Consider the following 21,361-nt stretch of genomic DNA (forward strand, 5'->3'; position numbering starts at 1 on the left):
GCATCAGGAGATAGGAGTATCGTCCCAGCCCTAATATCCGCTTTCCCATTCTCTTTTAACCTTTGTCCCTCAGGACACGTTGCCTCTGTGATTCTTAAGACCGCCGCAGCTGCAGTTTAAGTTGCTGTGTCAGGATATGTGTGTGTGCGTGGGACTCTGAGGAACTGTCTCACAATGGCCGCTCATCTCAAGAGAGATGGGGCTTAGGAAGCGTGTTTAAATTGCCCTTTTATCCCTATGCCATCGCACCATGGAAATGCCAAGAGGACATGGAGACAAATAGCTGATGCTGTACGAGATAAGCCCCGGTCTGTCTCATCAGCAGGGCACACATTGAATCAGTGTTGGCTATGAGTAGATTTAGCTGCCGTTAGTGTCTGCATCACTTGTGACATCCCTCTGCTGAAGGGATAAAAATAACCCTCAGCGCTCTTAAATCAGTTATAGAAGGCCAGGCAGGAGAAGCAGTGAGGGGTGGGAGGAGGAGGAGGAGGAGCAAAGGGGGGGGAGGGGAATGAAGGGAAGAGATGAGATTGCAGAGGGTTCTGGGATACAGGGGCGCTAATTGAATGAGACGGCAACAGTCCCTGAAGGGCTAGATACTATCCCGTGCTCTGGAACAGGCCTTCTTTAATTCGCTAAGTACAACACTCTTATTAGATCTCCTCCCTGACCAACCTTTATTATATACGTACACAAACGTAGATGCAGACGTCCAAGGGAGGAAAAAAAAGCTCCTGTGTTACCAATCTTCCTCTCCCTTCCTTAATCCTTATCATGTTGTTTTTTCCTCTGTCTTGTCTCTCACCTGTTCCTGTCCTCCCAACCCGGTAGTGGCTGGAGAACTGCAGGAAAACATTTGGGGACAAAGACAGCAGCCAACGACCTAATACTCATGCACAGGTAGGAATCAACACACTTGTTTGATGGATGGGAATGTTATTTGTAATGTGTGTTGATCACTATGACTTTTTAAGACTACAACTGAATGTTGAATTGATGAATTTTATAACCATTGAGGTCTCTGCATTAAGACAACCAACTGAAATTGTGTTTTTAGTCTGCTACAGTTTAAATATCTGCTGTGTAAATCACTTGTCCTGTGTTATCCTTTGAGAAAAAATCAGAAACCAGAAGGGAGAAAAGTGTATTTTTTGTTTACATTTATTCATTGGAAAACCATCACTTATATGTCTACACAGATGGAGAACTTGTTTCCTACAGCCAATCAAATGGAAATCATATTTGGATAAAGCGTTAACATCAACGTTGTATCTTAGGTAGTGGCTAGAAGGGAACCAGCAAACTGGGGGAACTCTCAAGAGATTAAGGTTAGACATTGATCTCGAATAGTTAAGGTTAGGATAGGTCGTCGGGCAGCAAGTCTCGCGAGAGTTTTTGCAAAGTAAGATTTTGCAATTTGCGGGCTCCCCTCTAGACACAACTTGTATCTTCGGCAAAGCAGACGGTCACACTGAGCCAGACAGCAGCTACACAACACAAGAGACTGACACTGTCTGAACAACAACAACCACATTAGTTTTCCTGCTAAACTCTCTTTCTTATCTAACTCACAAACATGAACACACGTTTTGTCCTGCACCTCAGCTTGTTGAATGAACGATCAAACAAAAGTGCATTACTAACGTCAGTTTGTAGGCTACATGGCTAATTAGCTGCTCAGCTGCAGCAACATTAAACAGCATGTAAACGTACCTGCATGTCACTTAAGTCCAGCTAGATGCTGGTGTGGTCCTGATTCTTCAACACTACTAACAACACTCTGTCTGCACATGACATGTAGGATACAACGGTCCCCTGCCGGTGCTCAGCCTGCCAGCTGCTAAAAAGGAGTGTTTCTGACATTTTCCCAAAGACCTTTTTTTTTTTCTTCCTTTTTATAATGAAAAAAAATGTACAATAAATTTAAAAAAAACATATTTGACTGCAAAAAGGAATGACTAAATGTTGTGGGATTTTTTTTATCTTTTAATATACAGCAAGGGCTGCACGATATATAATTTTTTACGCCATCGTGATGTCAACCTGTGTGATAAACGCATCGCGATAGACAGCGATATTGCACTCTACTTCATTCAGAAGTATTTTACTCCATTCTCCTCCTCCTCTACCACATCTTTTCTCTCCCTCATCACACCTGCTGTTATTCAGCCTTTCAGAATAAAGGTTTCTGTTGCTGCTGAAATGAGCTCATACATGTGTTTCGGCACTGATCCCTCACCGACCTGTATGAGGGGAAGATGATAAACCACCGCTCACTGTGTCTCAGCTGCCATGTTAAAGCTCACTAATTCTTGATCTTTCTCTCCTTCTGTTTTGTTTGTTGTTGTTGTTTTTTTTTTGTGTGACCTGCTCACCTTCTTGCTTAGCAAATGGAAAATCTAGCAGTAAGTGGTTCTCATATTATAGACTCTTAATAATCATGACATCCGGACAAAAACACTGACCATCTCATCTGTCTCTGTGCCTGCGCTGTTGGCAACCACAGACTGTGCTCTGTCACCCCCCCCCCCTACCCACCTCTGTATCTTTGTTTCTGCCTTGATTGGTCATGTAACCCAGCTCGACTCTCACATCCTCCCAATCATAGTTTACTGTCATCCTGTATGACAACATGTGCTTTCTTTCTGTTGCTACATCCAGCCTGAATAATCAATAATCAAACCGCTTGTTACTGCACTGATTCTGATAGATGAAGATGTCTAAACACTGTAGAGTTACTGATGATTATTGATGCGTTATCAATGGTAGAGAACGGATGGAGAGATCATAGAGACTACATATACATGCACACTGATATTCCACTATTATTCCGAATTTGATACGGGTCATGTAAACAGTGTATTCCGAATAAGGCCTCATTCTGAATGGAGATTAAGATTAAGACATGTGAGATGCTGACATTATTCAGGTTTTAGGAGCATTCTTTGGACATGTATACAGCACATTCACAATATGCGTCTCAGTTGGGGTTTTTATTGCAGTTTTCGACACGCAACCTCTTGCCTGTTTATAGCTAGCTCTGTGCGTTGGACACAAACCAACTAGCCGACAGTTTGCGGAGATGCACGCCCAAAAGAAAAGAAGGAGAAACACTTACCTTGCACGGTAGCTGAATTCTCGCGATGTCACGAGATCAGGTGAAAACCCATCTTGTCAGGCTTCAAGTAATGTGTGTCCGGCAAGCCAGTGCACGGACCAATCGGCGTCCTGTGAAGAGCTCCTGGCATCTATGGACGTGGCTAAAGGCGCAGACACACCAAGCCGACATCAAAGAACTAGCGCCGACGAAGGCCGACTGTTGCGTCGCCTCACGTTGCCTCTGTTTTTTGCTGACAAGTTACATTTGAACACACAGCAAAGACTACAGCCGACGGCTGGTTATCACGTACGTTCTGCGGTAGTCTGTATTCATCATTCAAAAAAGGAAACGGGAAGACCGAAGATGGCGGATATACAAGCTGTTGTTATGATATGTACATGAAACAAAGCGGCGTTTGCCGACCATTTTTCACACCACGCTCACTCACCACTTAGCTTCATTCCAGATGTTCATGTCGCTGTGAAAATATCCGTGTGTTGGAACGACCAGATGAGATGAGGATGAAGAAAATGAGAAGAGCCTTCTGTGTTTTTCCTCTTGACTTAACTCGTTGGCTCGCTTTCCTTACGTCCGTTTCTCTTCTCGTGCACGGCCAAAAAACCTCCGACGGGGGCAGACTAGAGCCGAAAACTAGACCTCAAAATGTCCGGCAGCCAACTGATGGCTTGGTGTGTCAAGACCTTTACGGTTTAACAATGGCAGCTCCTGAAGAGGTTAACGTAGATGCTGTAATAGCACCAGTTATATCAGAACTGGAGAGTATTTCTTCATTGAAAGAAGAGCAAAGAACGGCACTGAAGGCTTTTCTCGATGGAGAAGATGTTTTCGCTCTTCTCCCGACTGGCTTCGGCAAGAGTTTGATTGACAGATGGTTCATCCAATCACCTGCCGAGTACTTTTTTTTTTTTTTTTTGAAAGTGCCTGCCTTTTCTAAACAGTTTCCACTGACGGCTTCTCAATGTAACAGATCATCCGGCGCGTCAGGTTAGAGAGAAACGCACCTACTCATAAACATTATGAAAGACTTGTTAAATCGTAATTTGTTTAATTTAAGTTATATATTTAAAGGGCGTGGCCGTAGGATGTACATCATGAGGGCATTTTTTTTCGTTTTTCAGAGTGCACGGCTGCGTGCGGGAATATTAGTGGAATATTAATTTCCATCAGCCATGTAAACTGCTTAGTAGGAACATTGTCTTTCTTGTGCATGTAAACATCGTCGGTGCTGTCAGGATTAGATTATTTTCATTTTGCATGTGTATTGTTCCATTCCCATATCTGTTCAAATTACCATTTTTTCCTCCCTCCATGTTTTCCTGGATTAGGGTCTGAACTTTGAGTAATTACTTCATGTAGTCAGCCGTACTGGTCTCAGTGGCCCGTAGGGAGCGTCACAGGAGGTGTTGATGGATAGTTTTCTAATTGAGATCTCATGACTAATTCTACTAGACGTAGACTCACCTCCATGGCCCCCAACCGGATGGCACTTTACTCCAGGCCATGTTAACCCTTTCATCTACTCCCACGTCTCTAACCCAGGATACCCATCTGTCTAATCATATGATCATCAGTCATTTAAGTGCAAAGCTGGACCATTAAGCTTGCACGACACATGACCCTGTTAATGTTTCTGTCTCTGTAGGAGCTGGAGTTATGTCGCCGGCTCTATAAGTTGCACTTTCAGCTGCTGCTGCTCTTCCAGGCCTACTGTAAGCTCATCAGCAGGGTGGACACCATCAAGAGAGAGGCAGAGGTGAGACGGAAACCATACTGGATTTGTTGTTGTTGTCAAAATAAACTGCATGAATACATTTGTTCTGACATACATTGAAACATACATTGAAATCATAAAACATGTCTGAAATGCACTTTACATTTAGTTAAAGTTTGTTTGCCTTAAGAAGTCACTGTGACGCTGTGGCTGCATCTTTCAATCTCCTTTATCAGAGAATCAAGAACAGACTAATTGCATTATATTACATCCTACGTCAGAGCACTGTTTTCCACAGATTGTTGTCTCTTTGACTTTAGCAATAAGTTATATTGTAAAATACAGGACAGGTTGTTCTTTTAACTACAGAATAGTTAAAGGGATAGTTCTTGAATTGGGGTTTTATGAGGTACTTCTCCATAGTCAGTGTATTACCTACAGTAGATGGAGTTAGTAGAAACAGACAAGAGTACCAGCACAGGAGCAAAGTAATGTACTGCTGTGGACGGGGGCAGCAGCTAAATGTGCAACTCCTGTGTTCTGAGAGGTCTAATTACTGTTTTATTCAATGGAGTTTGGTGGCTTTGAAGAGAGCGTAGATAATAGCTTCAGTTCCCTGTCAGTAAAGGGCTGTCTGACAGCAAGGTAAAGCGGTGAAATTATTCTAAATATAGTGTACACTTCAACTGATATTGATTTTTTTAGGTGTCTAAAATCAGTTTGGCTGCTGCCCCCGTCCACAACAGTACATTACTTTGCTCCCGTCCAAACTGCTGAAACAATCTGGATGTGTACTGTAGTTGATCTCTGCATCTTGCTGGAGCTTTAATCAGATTAGTACCTAATGAAATTATATAATTTCTAACATGGAGTGACGGGGTCATATCTTCCAGTTAATATTTAGTCGAGAGGTTTATTTTGCACGTGTTCTTTAAAATGCAGTGGTATGATCTTCAATGTTTTTATATCTCTGTTTTTCTAAGGTGACCAACATGTCTGAAGAACTCACCATCCTAGAGAGCTGTTTGAAGGAGGCAGAGACAGGAAATGGTGGTCAGGAGGATGTGTGCATGTCAGACGCCGCCCAGGCCAACACGGAGACGGCCATCCAATCACTGATCGAGACTCTGAGAGCCAGAGACTTCATCTCTGCCCTCACACAGGTCAAAGTCTTTAGGTAAGATCAACATTTATGTGCTAATACGTCGACAAGTCGAAAAATTGATGAAGTCAACCGACCAAAAAAAAAACTGAAACTAATCAAAGACAATTTATTAAGTACGGAGTCATCGAGTCATGGTGCCAGATTGTTGCTGTTAACATCTTTTTAACTGTGCTTTGCTCTCATTACAGTTTCATTATAATCTCATGCGTGTCATTGCAATTTGATTGCATTTGAGTTTTAATAGCTCGAACAATTAAATGTTAGACTAATTTATCATGAAAGTAATCATTAGTAGCAATGATAAAATGCACCCATTTGTGGATTAGCCGGGAGTTAGGCGGAGTCGTCACTGCCAAGATGGTGACGTCACGGAGACTACGTCCATATTTTATATAATCTATGGTTACAACGCACACAGGGAGAGAGACTTCATTCTCTGCTCAGGTAGACATTACTCCACTATATCTTTACATGGACAATAGTTGTTTGATGCTCTATTAACGCTCTAGATATTGTATAGAGAACCTTTAATGCTACGTTGATTTGAATGGGAATGTTCGTTCTACTTCTATTTTATTTCTATGGCAAAGACAGAACAAAAATGCTTCAAACGCAATGAAAACGATTGTGTTCATCCCACTTCCAGGAACGTTTTTGGTTCTAACTCTTCTCTGCATGTTGTCACCCTAACCCTCCTCCATCTACAGGTCTTTGTGGCCCAACGACATCTTCGGCAACGAGACGGACAACGCGGTCCAGACCCTCCTGCACATCTACTTCCGTCACCAGACGCTGGGCCAGACGGGCTGCTTGGCGGTGGTGGGCCCCAGCAGGGACCTGTCTCAGGCCAGCACCCGCCTCATGGAGCTCAACCTGCAGATCCGCGAGGCTCTGAGTCAGGCGCAGGCCTGCCAGCCCCTCGCCACCATGGTCAGCACTGGACTGTGAAGCTGTGGTACTGCAGGCTGCAAGCCTGGACTAGACTGGACACATATATATATACCCCTCCCCTGCTCTACACAGACCTCACCTCAGCTGTAGAGAGAGGGTAGACAGCGAGGGGCTTCAGAGGAGGACGACAGACTCCACCTATAAAGGGCTAAAGGATGCGTGGGAATAACTGTGACTCTTAATATATATTATTACATGTATGAATGCTTCAAGCTAACATCTTTTTCCCAGACTAAGCCAACTTGCAAAATTCCGTTGCAATAAGTGGTGTGGTGGTGTGCCTGGGAGAGAATAAGAGAGGACGCAGTGGGATGATAACTTTTCTTTTTATTTTATTTTTTTTCGCTGGATATGACCTGATGGGCCCATCGTAGCGACCGGCGGCCTCCTCGCCGGAGGAAAGGCCGGGGTTCTAAGATTGGTGTTGAAGCATGTGAGACGGTCCAGAGGAGGTGTCGTATGTGTGAGGACACACCGTCAAAGATTCATAAAGCAAAACACAGAGAAAAAAAAATCTTGTTTAAAAAGTTTTCAAAAGCATGCTTGAAAGAGAAAAGCACTGCAAGAATATTTTTTTGAGAAATGTATTTTTTATTAGAGCTAACATCCTAGGTTGTAAATGTTAGGATATTTAACATGTAATTGTAGCCCTGTGGGAGACTTCAGGGAGTGTAAAAAGAGAAATATATCTGTTTATTGATCTGCTTTGAGAGGAGAGTCCCCTTCAACAGGTCTTCACGCAAAACTCACTCTTTAACCAAATAAGTAGCTGCCTTTAGAGACTCTCGACTGTGTGATTATATATTGGATATTCTGGTATACGCTCACACACAAATGCATATAATTGCACACTTAAGTGCAGACTGGCTACAACTCATTATGGAAAACATAACTTATTTTACTCTGTATATATTTTAGAAAATGTATAGTGTAAAACCAGTATTTTTCCCCTTGTACTTTTTGTGTAATGCACTGTTCATCCGAGTAGGATGTATGTATAAAGCTAATGTGATGAGAGATTTGAGTCATTAATGATCCGCTCCGCCTTCGTCATCCAATTACAAATTTACCCAAAGGCTGCCTTGGTTGTTGGTCGTGGTCTTGCAGACGGGGGTCGGGGCTCATTTGGGACTAGCCACCATGGTGATGGTGATGGCGTGGGAGATCTAATGTAGCCTCCACCTCCTGTCGGGACCACGCCAATCCAGCCAAGTCATATGCATTCCTTCTCTCCACTGTGATCTTTCTGTTAGCACGGCTCTGCTTAAAGCCTCATGAAGGGGAGGACTAAGGTTTGTTTTAGTTTTTTTGTTTTCTTTTTGTCCATGTAGGTTGATCACGTTGCAAAGCAGCGCTCTCATCTCTCCGCACACATTTTGATCCCGTTTTCCGAGGGAGGAAAATGTTGGTCGTTGAAGCCGCGCTATGCTTTGAGAACGGCCCCTACTTTGCTGCTGTGAGTGCAGGACATTTAACCCGGTATCTTTCTGGACATCTTTGTCATGGCACATTGTAACACGTCACTGTACTCATTCCTCAGAGAGCTTTTTTTTTTTTTTTTCTGCTTGTCTGGTACATTTTGAATGCTGTTCTTAATTATTTAATGAATATATTATTTACCTGGAAGGATGTTTTAATGTAGAGGTGCATTATACATTTTTCTTTTCTTGTTCACTCACATACCAGCCTTCTCTCTGGATAAATAAAAACCTAATCATACAGTACGAGCTCGCCTTTGTCATTTTATAACAACTGCTGTCTTATAGAAGGTTTGGGAGTATTTAGAGTAACACTAGCTGTATAATAAGACCCTGTTAATGCACACAAACATGGAGCTGGCTCATGTAGTACTCACATAGCATCAGTGGTTGAATGTAACTAAGTACATTTACTCAAGTACTGTACTTAAGTAACATTTTTAGATACTTGTACTTTACTTGAGTATTTCCATTTTATGCTATTTTATACTTCTACTCTGCTACATCTGAGAGAAATATTGTAGTTTTTACTCCACTGCATTTATTTGACATTTAGTTTCTTTGCAGATTTATATATAGAATTTATTTATATAATATAAATATAATTTGAAAATACTTATATATAAATATTTTAAAAATATATAATATATATTTGTTATTTATATAACATCATTTGAAAATATATTTATATATGTAATTTATTCATATAATATATACATACTTTGAAAATATAATTATATATCATTTATTTATGTAATATGTATAATTTGGAAAAAAAAATATATTGGTGGAGCCTTTCAAGACACCTTACAAAGATAAAATAAATTTAAATATTATTTAGGGCTGTCAATTGATTAAAATATATAATCTTGATTAATAGCACAATTGTCCAAAATTAATTGTAATTAAAGGGAGATTTGTCAAGTATTTAATACTCTTACCAACATGGGAGTGGACTAATATGCTGCTTTATGCAAATGTATGTATAAGTTACTGGCATTAAAACAAATTTGCGTTAACTTTGATAATGCATCAATAATTATAATCCTGAAATGGGCCTTTCAGCATCATTTTGATGCCAATACTTGTGTACCTGATTTTGAATGCAGGATTATTACTTAACAGTATTTCTGCACTATGGTATTACTGCTTTTACTGAAGTAAAAGATCTGAGTACTTTTCCACCAGGCAGGTCAGGGTGCTACAGCAATTCTCAGCTAAAGTCTTAAATATTTATCTTTTTCTTCGGCTATTAATCCTAAACTACAGGAGACAGTTGTAGAGTTTAATGTCTCTTCAAGCGTTGATATTTTAGTTGCCTTCCCTCAAAGACCTCAGTGGTTTGAGTGAAAATAATGCTTCAATACAGAGTGCAAGGTAGCCATTTATTACATCGTAAACTGTGTGGTGCTTACCATTAATTTCATCAACACAAAACAAGCATGAAATAAAGTTTTGAAACATCAAATCTAATGTTTTGCATCCAAAAATTGCCGTCATTGCATCTGCAAATATAGTGGCGCTGGGTTGAAAGTGCAACCCCCACCCGCAGGACACATGTACAGTACAGATGTGTTTGTAAAGTTCAGCTCCAGATGTTCTTCTAGATGATGTACTTGAAGCTGAAAGTGCTTTCGCAGGAGAGCCGCTTGCCTTTGCATCTGCCGCACAAGTCCTGTCTGTGGGGCCGCTTGGGGTCGACGTGGCGTTGTGTCATCGCACAGGAACAGCGTGCTTTGTTGCAAGTCTGGGGGGGAAACATAAAGAGGGAATTGGTTTTAGTTGTGGCATGTGGGACATTTTAAATTTACAGAGCAAGTTAAGAGAAGGGCTTACGTGACATGTGATGTCCTCAACACGGTACGGGTTGAAGTCCTTTTGGCATTTCCTGCAGTACTGTTTGAAGTAAACCTGGAAAACAGTATTCATATTAGGGGGCAGGCGTCTCATACTGTAGCTTTGACATGTTATGCCATTCAAATTATGTTAATTTTGGCCACCAATACAGAGCAGCAGGGATATTTTTGTAGGCCAACCAGGAAGTAGTGGACACTAGTTTCTTTATAGATGAAATCTCAGCAGTAAAAGTCAGTTTCATCTGGCTTCAGATGAAATCTCTCTTCACAGTGCTGACCCCTGATTTACTGCAGTTATTGGCAAAGTACTGGACTGAAAGTTGTGTTGCCTTACACATAGAAACACTCACCTTGCTGGTGCCCTGAACGCACCAAACATAGGCACTCTCCCACCGCAGATTGCATTCTCTGCAGTGATAATATCCGTACTTCTGTTCCAGAAACTGATGGACAAAAAGGCAAGTCAGTGGATCTGTTCACAGCTCTCACATCAAAAAGCTTTGCAGATAATATCCAGATGTTGACACATTTGGCTGATCATCAACATGAACCTGATGACATGAAGCCTCAAAATTGCAGATGTAATCCAAAGCATTAAGACTGGAGTTTATTTTTAATCAGGTGACACATTGTGGAGTTGGCACTTGAATTAGTGAATGATGTGATTTTAAGTTCTAAATTAGATTTACTTATTTTAAGCTTTCTATATCTGAATCAGGAGACCGTCGTCCACATCCCAGTAAATTCTCCATAATTCCCCCTTAAGTTGTGTCATTATTCACTGTGACAGCTTCAGGAGCCCTGAAGACAGACATCTAAAGAAAGTAACCAAGTTATCATATAATATAATATAGTATAATATAATATTGTAGGAACATCATATGAGCTCTATTTTAGGATGCAATTTCCATTTGAAATTTTACCCCACATGATTTGCTAGACAAGATAATAACCCATATCTGGTTAGTTATTATGTGGTTTGCTGCGTTTATGTTTTAGCTTTATTTAAATTTTTTTAAATAATATTTCAGCAAGTGAAAATTATGAAAATTGGCCATGTTACTATTTGTTTTATTTGAAATAAAACTAATTTATTAAAACATGATAAACTGAAGGGTGTAAATGAGCATCAAATGGGCTCCTCCACCTTGAAGTCATGGGGACGCCCCTGCGCACGAGATGATACAGCGTGGACACACATACAACGTCAGGAGCGCGTGGCAGCTGCGTGGCGTGTTTTTTATTTCGGCGTCCCTGTTAACAGGTTAGAGCAGCCACACTGCCCGCATGAGACGCGCATCTCGCCCGCGTGAGACGCACTTCTCAGCTGCGTCTTTTATAAAATAGAGGGCTCACCTATTTTTGACGTGAGCCACGCGCGTCTCAGCTGCATCTCACAGCAACAACAGACATTGAAAGTGATCCATTGACTGTATATTGACATATCAGCTACATTAATACAGTTTACATGTCTAGACATCTGTAGACTATGTCACAGACAGTGAAGGTGATCTAGTGACTGTATATTGACTTCATACCAGCAAGACTTTACTACAGTTTCGAGGTCTATCTGTAGAATATGTTACGGAGATGAAAAAAAGTAAAAACTTATTTTTAAATCAACTCTTCCTGCTTTCATTTTGAAATAAAAGCCCTCAAGCGTTTTTTGTGGACAGAATTCCTTCATTTGTTAACACAAGGCTTTTATTCTGAAATATGTGCCGGACAGTGTTGTAGAACACAGAATGACTTGGAGAGCTCAATGAATGACGGAGTTTTAGTTGTGGATTATTACTATTATTTACTAATGACCACACGTTTCTTAACCTTTCTCTGTCTAAAATAAATATAATCACATTTATCATGAAGTTAAATGGCCATTAAAAGGCAAACTATGTAGAAAGAAAGAGCTGACAGCAGCAGCAGAAACGCAGCAGACACGCAGCTGGTGTGAACGCCCGACACGTGTATCAAGCAGCCACCACGCCACGCAGCCACCACGCCACGCGCTCCTGACGTTGTATGTTTGCCCCAAGCTTAACTCACCTGGAACCGGACGCGCGCTTTGCCCTTTGACCCCTCTGATGTCATCAGCGCGTCCTCGCTCTTCTCCACCTGTTGTTTGGTTTTGGGCATGTTGCGTTTGTCTGGGAGCTTTGCGCTCTTTCCATCCTCACCGGCCTGGATGTCTGCGCTCTTCTCCGGCGGGTCACCGGGCGGGTCACCGGTGTGCGCCTCACCGCAGGAGGCCTCCTGACTGCTGCTGTTGTTGTCGTTGTTGTTTTCATCCACCAAAGGACACCTTACAAAGATAAAATAAATGTAAATTAAATATTATTAAGGGCTGTCAATTGATTAAAATATATAATCTTGATTAATCGCACGATTGTGCAAAATTAATCGCAATTAATCGCACATTTTTTATCCGTTCAAAATGTACCTTAAAGGGAGATTTGTCAAGTATTTAATACTCTTATCAACATGGGAGTGGACAAATATGCTGCTTTATGCAAATGTTGTATATCTTTATTATTGGAAATCCCGCTACAACCTAAAATAGCAAGTTGCGTTAAAGAAATTAATGGCGTTAATATGCGTTAACTTTGAGAATGCATCAATAATTATAATAAAAAAAAAATTCTAAAAATAGGCCTTTCGGCATCATGAGTACTTTTACCTTTGGTATTTTAAGTACATTTTGATGCCAATACTTGTGTACTTTTACTTAAGTAAGATTTTGCATGCAGGATTATTACTTGTAACAGTATTTCTGCACTGTGGTATTACTACTTTCACTGAAGTAAAAGATCCGAGTACTTCTTCCACCAGAAAGGTCAGGGTGCAACAGCTATTCTCAGCTACCGGGTCGGGATCCCATGTGCGCTCGCATATGCGCGCTCGCGTGTGGCTACGCTGTTCAGACCGCTCCTCTACCTGCTTGCCTTCACTCACACAACGCGTGCGTTCTCGCTCCACCTCTACACGTGAACGCGCGCTCACTACACACTGCAGAAGAGTTAGTTTAGCTCTGAGAATATCTAGTGAATGTACAGTGGACGTTTGTGCAGAAATAAATGCTGCAGCTCCTCCAGACCAACAGAGGTTTCCCGTGTCTTGTGAAGTGACGGGGCTCCGCAGAGAGAAACGTTATCGTCTCCGACCAAAACTCCGGTGCCTCCCCTGTTCCCTCCGGCCGCGGTCGGGAGGCTGAAGCAGGAAAAGCCAACACTAGGATCAGCATTGAGTCATTGAGAGACCTTCGTCTGGTCAGCTAACATTACTGCCAAGCAGGTGAAATATAGTGATATTGTGGTTTTAGCTGACGTGTGTCGCTAGCAACAGGACGCTGACTTTAGTTGACTTAACTGCCACAGGTGTCGCTGTTAACAAGACATTCTGAAAGATACATATAGTCCCTTTAAGTAAGATTTTGAATGCAGGATTATTACTTGTAACAGTATTTCTGCACTATGGTATTGTTACTTTTACTGAAGTAAAAGATCTGAGACTTTTTCCACCAGGAAGTTCACAGTGCAAGTCATAACATTATGAGAATAAAGTCAGAAGTTTAAGAGAACAAAAAGTCAATTCTCAGCTAAAGTCTTAGATATTTTATCTTTTCTTCTGCTATTAATCCTCAACTACAGGAGACAGTTTGTAGAGTTTAATGTCACTTACGTTGATGTTATGAAGGAGGTGACGCTCCTGTAGGCGATGGGTGAATACACAGCGAGTGTGCGAGGATAACGCACTGCTGCACCGCCTGCAGCTCTGGAGGAGGAGATGTTGGAGATGTTGGAGGAGTCCTGCTTTCTCCTGCGTCGTGCATCCCTCTTCCAGGCCAGCAGGGTCCTGGTCCCGATGGAGCACTGCACCTCTGCGTCTCTCCTCGGGTTCACCTGCACCGCCACGTCCCGGGTGTTGGCCTTCCGGAGCCTCGGGGTGAGTTTAGGGTTGATCTGGGATAAGATTGATTTCAGCTGAGCTCGCTGCTGGTTGTTGAACGCCTCCGAAGAGGAGGAGTCTCCATAGTGAGACAGGTAGCTCTTGTCTCCGTAGTGAGACAGGTAACTCTTGTCTCCATAGTGAGACAGGTAACTCTTGTCTCCGTAGTGAGACAGGTAGCTCTTGTCTCCGTAGTGAGACAGGTAGCTCTTATACCTCCACTCTTTAGCTCGAGGCTGATACCTGCCCAGGTAAGGGTTGTTGTTGTTGTTGTTGTAAGATGATGAGTAGAAGTAGCTGTCGACTGGCTCGTCTGCATACGATGCCATTTTGTTCAACCGACCTGCTGTCTGGAGGTGAAGCTGTTTAAGTAGACTGAGATGACCTTGAGATGACCTTGAGCTCTCCATCAGGGTGATTACTGTCAGCTGAGTCTGGAGACACTTCCTCTCTCCAAGACAACAGACACGTGGTGGAGAACGTTTGTAGCTAACGTTTTAATTTGTTTGACTTTATTCTCATAATATTACGACTTTTTTTCTCTTAAATTTATGACTTTATTCTCATATTATGACTTTATTCTCAGAATATTACAACTTTTTTTCTCTTAAATTTATGATATTATTCTCATGACTTTTTTTCTCTTAAACATCTGACTTTATTCTCATTATATTATGACTTTTTTCTCTTAAATTTATGACTTTATTCTCAGAATATTACAACTTTTTTTCTCTTAAACATCTGACTTTATTCTCGTAATATTATGACTTCATTCTCATAATATTCCGACTTTTTTTCTCTTACATTTATGACTTTATTCTCATTATATTATGACTTTTTTCTCTTAAATTTATGACTTTATTCTCATAATATTACAATTTTTTTTCTCGTCAACCGACCTCATGTCGGGAGGTGAAGCTGTTTAAGTAGACTGAGATGAGCTGAGCTCTCCATCAGTCCTGGTTGTCATCAGCTGTGTTTCTGGAGCCAATTCCTCTCTCCAAAAGACAACAGACACGTGGAGAAGGTTTGCAGCTTTTACTTATATTTCTGTACACATTTTAATTTATTGATACAGTTGTTTAGAATATACACATATTGTACATTTTGTTTCTGTCTTATGGAGCACAGATCCTGGTTTGGCAGTGTGATGAAAAACTGAAATGTTTGACATGTTACAAACTGTTTCATAGCTGTTCGTTAATGAAACTAAATGCTGATTTATTGATTGTTTCTTTCACAGATTAGCTGAGCAAAATTCTAAAACATGTTTATTCTCATCCCATATTAGACATGGATCATCAAACTGAATGGATGAAGCTGAAGACATGAAGCATCTTTCTCCAGCAGTCAGGTAAGTGATGATAAACATTCTGGGTTTCCTGCATTGTCTCTCTGTTTTCCAGGTTTTTCTTTATGAATGACAGCAATTTAAAGTGGCTTTAAGTATTCAATTATATAACAAACATGACAAATGTCAGCATTTAAAAGAAAAAATTAAGCTTTGTTTCAGGTAATAATCTGATACCAAGTACCGATCCGATACCAGTGTTTAATTTATAAGCTGCATGCCTCACTGTGTGGACGTGGCTGGATCAGGGTTGACTTAAAGGGACTGTTTGTAAGAAGCTGCAGCAGTTATTTCTGCACAAACGTCACTAGATATTCTCAGAGCTACTAACTCTTCTGCAGTGTGTAGTGTGCGCGCATGAACGTGAGAGTGGAGCAAGAGAGCGAGAACGAGCGTGGTGTGTGAGTGAAGGCAAGCAGGCAGAGGAGCAGAGTACAGCAGAGGCTCCGGTCCTGGAGACCAAAGCTACGGTCTCCCCCAGCGGCCAACACTGTTTAACAGACGGGCTACACTAGATAGAACTTTGCGGTTTTGGTGCTTCCTTGTAGTTTGTGTTGGAGTCTGAGTCTGAACAGCGTAGCCACACGCGAGCGCGCATGGGACACCGACCTGCAATGATTTATACGTGTAAGAAGTTACAAACAGTCCCTACAAACAGTCTCTCTGTTTTCTAGTTTTTTCTTTATGAATGACAGTGGTTAAAATGGAAGTGAAGCAGTCAACCAAGTTAAGCTGGTTTACTGAATTAATTTCCACTTGAACAATTCTATAACAAACATGACAAATGCAAGTGCATTTAAGAGAAAAAAGCAGCGTTGTTTCATCTTTCGTGTCAAGCCTACACTTATACTTTTCTGTCTATGGAGCTCAGATACTGGTTTGGCACTGGGATAAATAACCGATATGTTTGTTAGATGTCATTTTAGATTCACTCTCTTATAAACGGTTATAAAGCCGTTCATTAATGAAACTAAATGTTGTGATTTACTGATTGTTTCTTTCACAGATTAGCTGAACAATGTTCTAAAACATGGTTTTCTCATCCCATATTAGACATGGATCATCAAACTGAATGGATGAAGCTGAAAACATGAAGCACCTTTCCTCCAGCTGTCAGGTCAGTGATAAACTTTCTGGGTTTCTCTGCATCATGTCCCCGTTTTCCAGGTTTTTCTTTATGAATGACAGCGATTTAAATGGTGAATCCACTTGCGGGTCTTATTCTGCTCCCCTACATCCGTGGTAGGGAAGTGATTTTAAACATATTGCGCGTTAGACAGGAGTCGGATCAGGAGGACAGGGGTCCAACATGATGGTGTTTGGGTCGCTCACTGTCACGGCACCATAAGACGAGTCCATGTCCTCATCATCCTGAAACCTTTGATACGTTATATCCGTGTCCTCGCCGTCCCGCATGGGGTCCGGTTTGTGCAGGACCTTCTTCCTGTACATCCTGTAGGCCAGGATGAAAATGCCGGCCTCGGCCGCTTGGAACAGGGCGTAGAGCAGAGGGAACATGTACATCCCTCCCATCAGCTGAGGCGGGAAGGCCAGCTTCAGGATGGCCGTGCACAGCTGCACGTTCTGGCATCCCGTCTCCAGGGAGACCGACCTGCAGCTGCTGGGCGGCAGTTCAAATAGCACGGCCAGGCCGTAACCTGCAGCGTAGCCACATAGAGGCATCAGGATAGCCACCACGTAGACAGAGGGCGGGATGGTGGACAGCAGCTCAGGTCCCAGCATCGCTCCAGTCAGGATGAACAGCAGTATGAGGGTGATCAGCAGAGACCACAGGGAGACCTGAAGACACAGTATTTCAGGATGAGGGTGATTTTCTGTACAGACACCAGCTATTTTCTACTGGAGGGAACCTTTTCTGTCTTTCTGGAGGAGGAATTCCTCCTGAGGTTCCTCTACTGTACTTGTACCAAGTTAGTTTTTAGTTTCCCCTTATCTGAACGGTCTTTAAGGATAAAGTCATAGTAAAGTATGTTGAAGAATTTCATGGAAACACATCATAATATAGTATGTCAAAATTTTTTGTGGAAAAAAGTCATAGTATATTATGTCGAACATTTTCCTTAAAAAAGTCATAGTATAGTATGTTGAAATTTTTTTTTTAAATAAAAGTCATAGTTTAGTATGTCGAAAATTGATGTAAAAAAGTCATAGTATATTATGTAAAAAATTGATGGAAAAAACGTCATAGTATAGTATGTCGAAAAATTTAGTGAAAAAAAGTCGTAGTATAGTATGTTGAAAATGCAGATGGAAAAACATCATATTATAGTATGTTGAAAGATTTCATGGAAAAAAACATCATAGATTATTTTGATGGAAAAACGTCATACTATACTACGTCGTAAATTTTCATGAAAAAAAGTCATAGTATAGTATGTTGAAAAATTTCATGGAAAAAAAACATAGTATAGTATGTCAAAAACTTTCATGAAATAAAAAACGTCATAGTATAGTATGTCGAAAATTCTTTAAAAAAAAGTCATAGTATTGTATGTCAAATATTTTTGTGAAAAAAAGTCATAGTATAGTATGTCGTGATTTTGTGAAAAAAAAGTCAGAGTATATTATCTCGAAAGATTTCATGGAAAAAAAATCATAGTATAGTATGTTGAAAATTTTTCGATATGCTATACTATGACATTTTATTTATTTTTTCAACATACTATAATATGACTTTTCATGTCTTTTTCGACATACTATAGTAGAACTTTTTAGACATACTATACTATGACTTTTTAATGCCTTTATTTGACATACTATATTACTTTTTTTTTAAACATGCTATCCTATTTTTTTTTTAACTTTTATGCTATAATATGATTTTTTCATGACTGTTTTTATGATATACTAATACTATGACGTTTTTAGAGTTTTTTGTGACTATTTAATGACATACTAGGGATTGTGAGTCATATAATTGAAATTGTCTTGACTTTATAAAGACAGGGAGGGAGTCTGCATGAAGGCATCTCTGCTGCCCAACATTACATTACAGTCTGCTGTAACTCATGTCGCCCTCCCTCATGTGTGGCTTTTATCTGAACTGGGAGGGAGGAGCTCTTCCGGACAAAGTGTTCCTGATGTCACTGTTTCTGATGTCACTGTTCCTGCAGTCAACATCCCCCTCTACTCATGACAGGCAAGGGAAATTACGCAGTGCGCTTTTGTCGCAAAGGTGCACCTTAAACTAAAGTACTCAGGGTCGAAATGCAACAGAATTGAAATATCTGACTAAGTGGAAAAGTAACTTTAAGAAACTGCTCTTAAATTACCTTTAAAACGATGTCGGCCACACGCGTGTATCGGTACCTCAGCATAACTCCTAAACCAATGGGGATGAGAGTGCTGCACAAGGTCAGGATGATGGCCCCGAAGGGCATGAGGTTGACTACAGGTGTGTTGATCCAGGCTCGGCTGTAGATCCACAGACACAGCGGCATCAGCACCAGCGCCAGCAGAGTGGAAGATATGGTCATGACGATGCTGTGGAGAGGAGAGCAAAGATGCACCTTTTAAAGCATGAATGTGCTCTTTGGTCAGTGTTGGTTCACTTTGAAGTTTGGCAAAAATCATCTCATTGAATTTAGTCCATGCATTTATCTTCAGCCGACTTGACTACTGTAACGGCGTCTTTACTGGTCTTCCTAAAGAATGGATCAGACAGCTGCAGCTGATTCAGAACGCTGCTGCTAGAGTCCTCACTAAGACCAAGAAAGTGGATCATATCAGTCCAGTTCTGAGGTCTCTACTCTGGCTCCCTGTCTCTCAGAGGACTGATTTCAAAATACTGCTGCTGGTTTACAAAGCACTAAATGGTTTAGGGCCAAAATACATTTCTGATCTTCTGCTATGTTATGAACCATCCAGACCTCTCAGGTCATCTGGATCAGGTCTGCTTGGTGTCCCCCAGAGTCACAACTAAACATGCAGAAGTTCAGTTTTTATGCACCAAATATCTGGAACAAGCTCCCAGAAACCTGCAGGACCAACTCCAACTCAGTTCTTTTAAAATGATCTTATATACTGCACTAGAGCTTTTACTCTTGTGTGTTATACTTTAGCTTCTATCCTAGCTTTTTTAGCTTGTTTTTATTTTATATTTTTTTTTAAATTAAGAAAATGGATAATAATAATAATAAAAGAAAGAATAGAGTTAAAAAAACACACATAACAAAAACAAACAAACAATAATAATACAAAAATACAGGAGTAACAATAAATTAAATGTTTTTATTTTCTAATCTTTAATGTTTTTATAGCTGTTTTAATTGTCTTAATGGTCTTCTGCACTTTGTTGCAATGTTCTTGAATGTTTATGTAAAGCACTTTGAATTGCCCTGTTGCTGAAATGTGCTATACAAATAAAGCTGTAAAAAATTTACACTGTAAAAAAAAAAAAGTGTAAAATAACGCAAATTTTCCAGCAGCAGAGGAGCCAGAAAATGTCTGTTAAAAAACGGAAAAATACTGTCCGTTAATTAACATAAATAAACTGTAAAAAAAAAAACATTAATTATCTTTATATAATTAGCCTATATTACTGTAATTTTACAAGAAATATTTTACTTTTAACATATTTATTGTTAGAATAGTAATACACCGTAAATCTAAGATCATTTACATATAAATCACAAATGAAACATGTCATTTTTACTTTTTTTTCTGTCATTTTGAAATACCGACAAAAAATTTAAAATTTCTTGAAAAAAACTGTAAAAAAAAACCTGTTTCTTTTTACAGTGTTGCCTTAGGGAAGCGTGTCGAATGTGCGTAAAGTTGACCAAAGTCGTTATTTGTACCCAAAGTCCCGGGTTATTTCAGTGCGTAATTTGCTGAATAATACGCGCAAAACGCAGTTCAACTTTGTGCATGTTCACTATGCTGTGTCCAGTTTCTTTACCTTAGATTCATCTCCCCGTGCACCAGCAGAGACATGATGTTTGACAGGTTTCCTCCTGGACAGCATCCACAGAGCAGAACAGCCATCGCAGCCACATCATCCAGAGAGAAGGCTAGAGCCAACAGAAAGGCCACCAAGGGCATGATGACGAACTGACAGAGCAGAGCCAGCAGCACTCCGACGGGTCTGCGGATGTGTTCTCCCAGCTGGCTGACCTCCACGGTGCAGCCCAGACCCAGCATGGTGAAGCACAGGACCAGACCCACGAACACATTGATACCGTGGCTGAGAGGGGAGTCCCAGAAGGCGGGCATCAGATGAGGAGCTTCAGTCTGCAGAACCGACATAAAGTCAGCTCCAGCTGCAGAACTGGATGTGCTGAAGATGGCACTCCTCGCTGCTAATCCAGCCATGGTAGAGTCCTCTGCAAAATGCACAACTTGCTTCGACATAAAGTCTGTCAAAGCAGCATTTTGTGCGTCGCCACCCGACATGCTGGAGTTCTCCATGCTGCAACAGGAGCAGAGAGACGCTCCACACACAGTAGGTTTGTGCGTAAAAGTGTTCGTGCGTAAAATGATTCCCTCTACTGACGCGCTGTCACTAATAATGAGAACCAGAGGAGGATCCAGTGGTGGGAGGATGTGATGGTGCCATGATACTGATGCACTGTTAAGAATGTCCCAGTAAAATAACAGTAAAGAACTGGCAGCAGGGTTGCCTTTATGTTACTGTAAAATTAACATTATTATCCTGTCGCTGAAATTTACAGCTTTGTACTGTTAATGAAAAATACAGATTTTTTAAAAATTAATTTCACAGTATTTTACATTTAATTTACTGTTTAAAGATACATTAT

The 21,361-nt window shown here is 40.8% G+C and overlaps 3 protein-coding genes and 1 long non-coding RNA gene across 28 annotated transcripts in view; 2 read left to right on the forward strand and 2 right to left on the reverse strand.

Annotated features, from left to right (window-relative positions):
- fryl (furry homolog, like) overlaps positions 1-8,675 on the forward strand; it is a 99,079-nt gene extending 90,404 nt beyond the window's left edge. For 13 of the 19 annotated variants that reach the window (XM_074636151.1, XM_074636150.1, XM_074636135.1 and 10 more), the window contains 5 exons: positions 835-903; positions 2,391-2,408; positions 4,767-4,877; positions 5,819-6,012; positions 6,708-8,675. In XM_074636151.1, the coding sequence (XP_074492252.1) occupies positions 835-903; positions 2,391-2,408; positions 4,767-4,877; positions 5,819-6,012; positions 6,708-6,948 (633 nt within the window). In that variant the 3' untranslated portion in view covers positions 6,949-8,675. The remainder of the gene's footprint in view (positions 1-834; positions 904-2,390; positions 2,409-4,766; positions 4,878-5,818; positions 6,013-6,707) is intronic. The other 6 variants (XM_074636136.1, XM_074636141.1, XM_074636144.1 and 3 more) reach the window with 4 other exon arrangements.
- A 1,120-nt stretch (positions 8,676-9,795) lies between these two features.
- zar1 (zygote arrest 1) lies at positions 9,796-14,610 on the reverse strand. Its single transcript, XM_074636165.1, has 5 exons — positions 13,964-14,610; positions 12,332-12,587; positions 10,636-10,728; positions 10,266-10,340; positions 9,796-10,176 (listed from the first exon to the last, which is right to left on the reverse strand). Exons 1-5 carry the CDS (start codon positions 14,557-14,559, stop codon positions 10,033-10,035), a joined length of 1,164 nt encoding a protein of 387 aa, XP_074492266.1. The 5' UTR covers positions 14,560-14,610; the 3' UTR covers positions 9,796-10,032.
- On the forward strand, positions 14,569-20,702 carry LOC141768146 (uncharacterized). 7 transcript variants are annotated; one of them, XR_012594001.1, is made up of 5 exons: positions 14,569-14,702; positions 15,143-15,257; positions 15,522-15,584; positions 16,635-16,698; positions 20,529-20,665. It is a non-coding gene; the product is annotated as an uncharacterized LOC141768146 (long non-coding RNA). The 7 variants fall into 7 exon arrangements; XR_012593999.1 differs by having other exon boundaries at positions 14,625-14,715; XR_012594000.1 differs by having other exon boundaries at positions 14,664-14,711.
- slc10a4 (solute carrier family 10 member 4) lies at positions 16,720-21,026 on the reverse strand. The gene is made up of 3 exons (XM_074636163.1): positions 20,503-21,026; positions 18,875-19,085; positions 16,720-17,381 (listed from the first exon to the last, which is right to left on the reverse strand). The coding sequence occupies exons 1-3, from the start codon at positions 21,009-21,011 to the stop codon at positions 16,854-16,856; spliced, it is 1,248 nt and encodes a 415-aa protein (XP_074492264.1). The 5' UTR covers positions 21,012-21,026; the 3' UTR covers positions 16,720-16,853.
- Positions 21,027-21,361: the final 335 nt, after the last annotated feature.

Source organism: Sebastes fasciatus, chromosome 5 (genome assembly GCF_043250625.1).
Source record: "Sebastes fasciatus isolate fSebFas1 chromosome 5, fSebFas1.pri, whole genome shotgun sequence".
Lineage (NCBI taxonomy): Eukaryota > Metazoa > Chordata > Actinopteri > Perciformes > Sebastidae > Sebastes > Sebastes fasciatus.